We start from the raw sequence: 9,021 nt of genomic DNA, 5'->3' as shown, positions 1-9,021 counted from the left end.
ATGTGACACCTCAGACTCGTATTCGATTTTTAATACTGGTTGGGGGTGTTACAAATATATCTCCAATGAATTGTAGTATATATGCTCGGGCAAATGTTTTTACCTCGTCCTCCGAACAATTTTCGCGCAACTCTTTAAATTCACTTTTCAGCCACCCAATTTTATTCAACCACCGTTGAAACTGGGCGAACAACTTCCAATATACTCCTTGCATAAACCCCCAATCATCATCTATCACACCACAAATGGCAGTTCCATCGAACAGCAGCCTCAGTAGCATTGAAACATCATCTAGCGTAAAGGTACACTCCTTACATGGTAGATGGAACATGTGTGTCTCTGGCCTCCATTTCTCAATTAGTACAGAAATCCGGGCGAGTTCAAGTTTACAACCTCCTTCAGGTTTTGCTTGAATCCAACCATAGACAAATATGGCCAGATACACCTCAGTGTTTCCATCTTCTTGTTGCGAATAAAAACTTATAATATACGATCATTTTCCTACCAAATAAATTTTAACCATTAAAATTTGAACTATTATTTCAAAATTATTTAAATAAATTCAAATAAATAAATTCTAAGAATCTAAATAATATATAATTGATTTCTAATATTCATAAATTTAAAAAGAATATAGTTTTGTATTCTTACCGTATTGTCAAAATGGCTCAAAATATGATCAACATCCAATCGCAACAACGCGCCTTTCATTTTTTATCTGCAATTAATAAATATTAACTAAATGAGTGACAATTAAATAGTCAAATAAAAAATAAAAAAATATATACTAAAATAAAATAATAATAATAAAATAATTAATTACTTAAATAATAAAAAAATAATGAATAAAATAATAAATTATAGAAACAATTATATCTTACTAGATTGAAAATAGATAGGGAGAAGAGATATTTAGGTATGATTTATGTGAGTTGAGAGAGGAAATTTATATAGGCAACCGGTTGGGGAAATAGACAGGAGAATTTGGCGGAAAATCGAGGTGGGAGGGGGAAGGCAGGAGATCGGGGTAGGAGGGGAAATGAGCGTCCTATGGGATTCGCCTTTTAGGGTGTTAAAAAACCTTAGTAAGGTGTGCCCCTAGGGATGCGGCTTCCAGGGGTATCAACAGTTTTATCGGGTGTCGACGGTTTTCGGCTAAGGCGCTTCCTACCAATTGCGTCTTACTCCTTAAGCGCGTTTCACCGAACGCGCCTCCTTCTTTCACGTGTTAGATCTAACAATATTTACGAAACGGTGATTGACATATAATAGTTTTTTATACGGTATTTTTTGGTCAATTTGCCTTTTTTTAATGTAATTTTATTTAGTAATAATATAAATTTACATTATTTGATTGAAAAATATAAAATAAATTTGTCTGGCTCATCTCCTATATTTTCATCTTTGTTTGATTGATGGTGAGATTATATTAACTTCTTGTATCTATGGTCTTAAAAGAATATCTAAAATATATATTTTTTATTTTATGTTCATAATTATATATATTCATTATAATCTTGAATATTTTTATAATAAACGAACACCCTGTATTTGCATTAAAAAGAGTGCACTTATTTTTATTTAGTTAAATTTCAGATCTCTGGTTAATAGGTCAATTATATGGAGTAGTATTTTGATATTTAATTATTTTTTTAATAATTTTAGATGATTACAGTGTTCATTTTTTATTTTTAACAGTATATATATATATACACCAAATAATACAATTATTCAAATTCGTAATTTTTAAATTGAATAATATTCTCATTAAGTAATGACGTTACTATATTAACTTTCTAACCATAGGACATGTGTAAAAAAGTAGGAAGCTTTTGTGGTGAGGTGAGATGACAGACAGTTAAATCAAATCCAGCTGTCATTAGAATATGAATAGAAGGGGAGCAGCCAATTCCGTGTCCGGGGAGTGGAGGCTTGACTCGGATTTGTCGTTTTTCTTACCGTGTAAGTTTCGTGGGCATCCTCTTCACCAGCTGGCCCTCTGCTGGATCACCTGAGATTCACTCTACAACCACCACGTGTATTATTATTAATATTATTTATTATAATACCACAACTTTGAATTAAAATTTTTAATAATTATCTAAATGAGAAAACTCCACATATGATCATTTAGTTACGAGTAAGTTTTAATCATTAATTTTTTTTTATTTTACTAATAGGATTATTTAATTATTTAAATGATATTAATTAAATACTATGTCATTAATATTTGAGAGTTAATATTTTTTATAATTATTTATTTGATCCTTATTACATTTATATTCTATCCATTTAATACTGGAATAAGATGATGACAAATGTCACTAATTAATTAAAGACAAATAAATTAAAAAAAATTACTCAGAGGTCTTAAACCTGAGTGCTTGGAAGAAAACAAGGAATGATCTAATCACTTGGTCAATGTATAAATGTTGTAGTTAACGACAAAAAGAAAAAGAAATAAAAGTAGTCAATTGAGTATTTTTACATTTTTCAAAGCTATTTTATGGTGGTAAAATATGTTAAATTCTTAATAAGATTATTTGAACATGATGATGTCTTCAGTAAAAAAAAAAAAGAACACTTGATGATGTGAGTTATATTTTAAATTTTAGAATAAATTTGATTTAAGTGCTTTGGGCGTAAAAGGATACAAATACTCTAATAAAGATGAGTTGTGAAAATTTGTAAGGATTCTCTCGTTATGATGAAAGAATAGAAATAGAATATCAAATTTTATGTTTTGAATGGTTCAATAATTTTAGACGATACAACTGATGTTTATTCATATCAGATAACAACACTACTGATGAAAATATTTTAATTGAATCAAACAAAAGATGATTTCATGTTCAACAAGATAACAATATGCTTGGTTCTAGGAAGTATATGAGAGTTCATTTTTCGTAGACATAACGAATTGAGAAACATGGAAGAATTAAATTCGCCATAAAAATTAATAATGCTAGAGACAGAATTTTTTTTTCCACATCGTTGTTCTACTAGAGAAATGCATAGAAAAAAAGACAAAACTTTGTAAATATTTAATAAGGTTGACTCATTATGGTTAAAGAAAATTATCATTGATAATTGATATCATGTTATATATTATTGTCAGTGATACATTTTTTAGTAAAATTGATACTTATAATGATTTTACTTATGGAAAGAATGAGTTATTTTATACATCCAAGAGCATGACTTGGAAACGTTTGACATTTGTTGCGTGCTAATACCCTTTAAATTGTTTAGTGAAAGAGGAGAACTTATTTGTCATGATGAAGATTTTGTTTTTCGATCCATATTGAAAATTTTTCATCTTATTTTGTACTTTTAAAATTCGTGTCAAGGTGGAACTTGTTCGAATTTGACCCAAATTTTTATTTTGACACAGTTATACTTATCGTATTAGGTTTTTATTAAAAGTGTGAAACCCAATTGGAGTAAAATTCATACTACACAAGTGTTCTCTATAATTAAGTAATTATACCTATAAACAGATAAAATGGATTAAAGTTATACAATAAGTTGGTTAAGTCAAGCATATTCACAATTCTTTTTTCTCGATATTATTAAAACTTTTTATCTTATTTTCGTAATATTTTTATTTTAGAGTTTTCTACGTAAAATCTTAATAACTCTTTTATTATATAATTATTATTTCCAACTTTATTTTATAACTTCGAGCCTTTAGGATGTAGCCTGATAAGATTGAATCCAAACTATAACAACGGTGACCTACAAAGGTGCCCCGTCGGTAAGCCAGCCCCGACCACATAAAAAAGAAAAAGGAAAGGTGACTAATTGTCGGGGTTGAAAGGTTTGATCAAAAAATGTTTAGGTCAGGGGTTACTCTCTCAGTTTAGGATCAGGGTATATTTAAAACCCAATTGGAATTTATTCTGAAATTTACAGATTATTCACAAAGAGAGACGATGATAGAATTCAAACTTAACCTTACAAATTCAAATTCCTGAATTTCAACCACTATTTCAACTTTCTTGGGCTCCAGTCAAAAGGTAAAAGCATTTTTCACTTCAACTATAATTGATGTAATTGATATAATTGATGCCAGATATCCCAATTCGTGTATAATATCATGTATTAAACATGTCATTTTCTATCATTCATATATAATGCACAAATCATTGCTTAGCTTTCATTCAAAAGAATCAATTTTAATAAAGAAATAAAATATCTAAATGGACACATTTAAGAAAAATGAAATCTAGAATAAATATTAAAACAAATAAAAAATGTGGATTGAGGTCCACCATTTTCCACACTGAAAGTGAAGGCTCCTCCACCAGTTGAATTTTGTTGATGAGAAGAGAGGGCCCCTGTCTTAATGCCGGCTATTTTGATCTTTTATGGAAAGGTTAGTCCATCCCGTACAAAAAGATCTTAACTAGGCTTTTCTAATGCCGCATTAGGAATTATTATAAAAGAAGCAAGAGGAGGAGACTCGTCATATTGGGAAGCAAAGCTTAAGTATCAATAACGCTCAAATATATACAAATGCATGCCAACAGACCATAATCACTCTTAAACACCCCCCAAAGATTAAGACAAAAAACAAAACAAAAGGGACAGACAAATATATATATATATATACCTTCATCATCTACTTCTCCATCAAATTCTTCGAATCTTCCTCACACACTTTTATGGGTAAGCCCAGAGGCTTTCTACGCCAGAATCCTCCGGCGAATAATAGGAGGGTGGCGAGTTTATCCTGGGAGGGGTTACCAGCATTCCTCCGGCCATATCCACCATCAAATTGGGGAAGTTCAAAAGCTCCTCCTCGTCAATATATTCCATGCAACTGCTCGACCCCTCGTTTTCAAGGTTTCCCTGGCCCTGTGACGGCCCTGTATCTGGCTTGGGCAGCCTGGAAGCGGCGGCACTAGCGGCGGCCGCACGAATATCGGTGGCGGATGTAGAGGCCACTCTGGGGTAGGAAAGAATCATGTCCGGGAAGTTCAAGTCCGTGTCGGAACCTTTCAAGGCAATAGCGGCCACGTCATACGCGGTGGCTGCCATTTCAGGGGTGGGGTACGTTCCGAGCCATATACGCGTGGTTTTACGCGGCTCCCGTATCTCGGACACCCATTTCACGCCCCTGCATCGTATTCCACGATAACTCGAATGCCGTCCGGAACCGGGAGGAGATGGAACAGGCCTCGGCGTATGCATGGCTGTTACGCCGTCGTGGATCAGTTGTTGTTGCTGAGGCAGGACAACAACGGAGAGTGGAGTCTGGGTGGCGGGTGATTGGTCTTTCGGGGGCAAATGATTGGCCATGGATGTGAGTGTTTAGAATCATGGGGGTATGTGTTAGTGTGAAGGTTGAAGGAGGTGTGGATTTATAAGGTGGGGGAGGGGGGTAGTCATATAAGGCGAGTCATATAAGGCGTGGAGAATTCGCGGAGCCCTTTGGACACTTTATTGATCTTGACAGAGATTTCCAAGCACACGTTTTGAAGCAAAACCTGAAAAAGGATTACCTGGAACTTACTCTGTTCCTCCCGTGACCTGTCTCTGTGTCGCCCTCCCAACGACCTCGTTGTCACTGTCAATAATATACGGTAATTATTAGTTAACTAATAATTTTTATCTAACATTAATTAGTTTTATCAAAATTTAAAGGTGGAAGAGTGCGAAGCCCTTTATTTAAAAAAAAAACCAAATATAGCCTATTAGAGTATAGTTGTGTGTTAGTCTGAGGTGGTTGTAACCAACTGGGCTTTGTTTTTATACGGTTATCTGTAGTGTGCCACTTCTGCTATGTGCCCTTTAGTTTATAAATACCATTTGTATGGAAAGACCATTTCATGGGTTGAATCAATAATATTTTCTTCCTTCAGAATTGTGTCTTACTCTTCTGTTTCGTCTTTACTCTTTCTTATCTCGAGTTTCCTTTGCATTTCATATTATTCTTTCATGATATATCCAGTTCGATCCGCTTTCGAATGCTTATTCTGACGACCCTATCACGGCTGATGTTGATATTGGTGAACAAAAGCTGCTTTGCTGTTTACATTAGCTTCGATCCGATGAGTTCTCCTTTTAAAATTAGGTCAATTGATTTTTCAATTGATTCTCTCTGGCAAAATCTCTTCGATTGAGCTCGCGTTCTATATATGTAGCTTTCTTGATTGTCCTTTTTTTGGTGGATCCTCTGATTTAGTGCATATTATCTTCTTCTTATCTGGTTGTGTGCTCTTTTTGATCTTTGTTGGTTTTGTTGCTTCTTCTGTTTGGTGTGATCTTCGTTATGACTAATACGGATTCTAGTAATAGTGTTACTAATTCTATTGGTAGGGGTGTTCCAAATTTTGGTTTTTCGGTTAATCGGTCAGTTCGTTTTACGTTCGGTCAGTTAACAATGAATGATTTTTTTAAAGTTCAATTATCGGTTAATTTGATTTGAAATCGATTAATTAATGGAGTTAATTGAAATTTTTAATATATTAATAGTTTTAGGAGTGTTTAAATTTTGGTATTAACCAAATTAATCAACCGAAATAACTGACCGAATTAACCGAATTAGCCAAAATATTTAATATTTAATATATATTATTTAAAATTTCAGTTAATTCAATTAACTAATCGATTAATTGAATTTAATTCGGTTCGGTTAATTATTTTTAAAAATATTCGGTTCAATTAACGGTTAAAGCTGAAAAAATCTATTAATGAAATTTTGGAAATTCGGTTCGATCGGTTAATCAAATCGACTAAACAACCTGCTAATTAAGGCTAATCTTTTTCTTTTTGAGGAAAATAAAAGGGAGGGAGAGGGATGGAATCCCATGCCTTAGTACCAACTCCTCATCATATATAACTTGCTTTCTTTAAAAGATGCAGTCCCCTCCCCCTTTTGTTGTTCTTATTTGAAGAATTATCACAATTTAAGAATAAAAGTTAATTGCAATTATTGGATTGAAGTTTGATCATTAAATATAAGCGTAAAATATATAAATGTTTCCTGATACTTTATTAAAAAATTATAAAATAGTCATTCGATTATAGTGAGTTGCTTTCTTGAGTCATTCGACTATTTAAAGTTAAAAAAATATCACCCGACTATTCATTGTATTCTAAACTCTTTATTTTTCGTTAAAATTTTGATGACAGTCTAAGTTATACGTTAACTTGCTGAATGAGATATGATAAAATAATATCTTATAGTCGGGGGACTAGTTGTGTACTTTACCTTAGTTGTGTACTTTACCTTAAATATAATTACCTAAATTAGCTGGAATTAGTTAGGGATGATCAAAATACCTGAACTCGACAAGTCCCGAACCAATCCAACCTGATAGGGGCGATTTTTATTTTGAATTTTCGGGGCTTGGGGCGAGACCGGATTTAAAGTGAAAAATACCGACCCGACCCGGTTAACATATATATATATATATATATATTAATATTTTAAGAATTTTTATTTTATATTATTAAAATATATTATTTAATTATTAAAAATATTATAAAATATATTAATTTAAAAAGTTTAAATATAATAAATAATTATAAATATATTATTCTAAAATATATTATTTTAATTATTTTTAAAATATTAATATATTCAGATTGGGTCGGGTCAAGGTTCTAATTTAAAAATCAGAAAAAAATCAAAATTCTTCGGGGCAAGGGCGGGTTTTACATTTATATTTTTAATTCGGGTCGGGGATGCCGAAAACCCGGCCCGACCCACCCCTAGAATTAGTCCATGTGTTTAATGCATTTACTCTAGACTTTTGGTTACTGGTCAATGTAACTCACGTTCATTAAACAATGAGGATTAAGCCCAATGGACTATTATGAGAGCCCAATTAAATAGTTTATATTAAAAAACAGAATGTCAGAAGTGGGATTTGAACCCACGCCCTCTCACGAGGACCAGAACTTGAGTCTGGCGCCTTAGACCACTCGGCCATCCTGACGCAGTTGTTTTTAAAAATGCTAATGGAGTTTAATTAAATTAATTTGAATCACAAAAAATAAGAGAAAATTGAAAGAAAGGGATGTTCTTGTCATGAGGAAAACTGAATATCAATTAAAATAAAAATAATATTATTTGTTATTACAATGTAACCTTCCTTGACAGCCCTATCTTTTACTGGAATTGTTTATAATTTGGGAGTCTAACATAATCCGAATTTAAGTAAAATTAAGCTTAAAACAAAACACGATTTGATGTAATCCGTGAACCAAGGACTTTGAAAGAATAAACATTCCCCAGTTTTCCAACAGCACTTTGAAAGCTAGTCCACAACATAATATGGACAAAGGTCAAAGAAGAGTGGCGACCAGTTTGAAAACGAACACCCACATTCACGGGTTTTTACTAAAACCATCTTTATTTTAATTATTTATCTAATTAGTATTCTTAATAAACTATTTACCATAATAATATTCTTTTGTCGATTGATTGTATCTTTGTCGATTTAATATATATATTTTTTAAAATCATACATAAAGTTTAATTTTTATTTCATTTTAGTACTCTCACCGTTAAAAACTTAAAGGACATGCTCGTCGGCCGATGAAATCCAAACTTTTCAACCTATAAATTTTAGATCCTCTGAACGTGATTCCGACCTCTGTTTCACTGGAAAAATGCCTCAACGTCCCCAAATCGACGATTGATTTTTTGACTTCTTCATCTTTCGATCTTTGTCGTCAACCTTTTGATGGATCTGAAACTAGATTATATTGATCAACTCATCATTCTCTTGTGGTCTACCTTTCATATTGGTTGTCTGCCCATCGTAATTATGTCTCGTTAGCCCGTTCGTTAAGTTTTTAATGGTGATGTACTAAAATGAAACAAAAACTAAATGTTAAACATGATTATGAAAAAAATTAAAAATTTAAGTGCTAAATAGAACCAAAACTAATAGTGTAAGTACCAGGGATGTACCTGGGGGGAGTGTGTGAGGGTGATCACCCCCTAAAAATCTAAAAGTACAATATATTTTAGATTTTTTCTATATATTTTATATTAAAAATATA

General features: G+C 32.3%; 1 protein-coding gene and 1 non-coding gene across 2 annotated transcripts; both read right to left on the bottom strand.

Moving 5' to 3' along the window:
• Positions 1-4,650: 4,650 nt before the first annotated feature.
• On the bottom strand, positions 4,651-5,342 carry LOC120135238 (ethylene-responsive transcription factor ERF026-like). Its single transcript, XM_039151546.1, has one exon. It carries the CDS (start codon positions 5,302-5,304, stop codon positions 4,666-4,668), a length of 639 nt encoding a protein of 212 aa, XP_039007477.1. The 5' UTR covers positions 5,305-5,342; the 3' UTR covers positions 4,651-4,665.
• Positions 5,343-7,865: 2,523 nt separating this feature from the next.
• TRNAL-CAA lies at positions 7,866-7,949 on the bottom strand. The gene has a single exon. It is a non-coding gene; the product is annotated as a tRNA-Leu (tRNA).
• Between the last annotated feature and the right edge of the window lie 1,072 nt (positions 7,950-9,021).

This window comes from Hibiscus syriacus, unplaced genomic scaffold (genome assembly GCF_006381635.1).
Source record: "Hibiscus syriacus cultivar Baekdansim isolate YM2019G1 unplaced genomic scaffold, ASM638163v2 tig00110602_pilon, whole genome shotgun sequence".
Taxonomy (NCBI): Eukaryota; Viridiplantae; Streptophyta; class Magnoliopsida; order Malvales; family Malvaceae; genus Hibiscus; species Hibiscus syriacus.
Note: the sequence above shows the minus strand (reverse complement) of the source record. Positions and strands in the feature narration are given on the sequence as shown.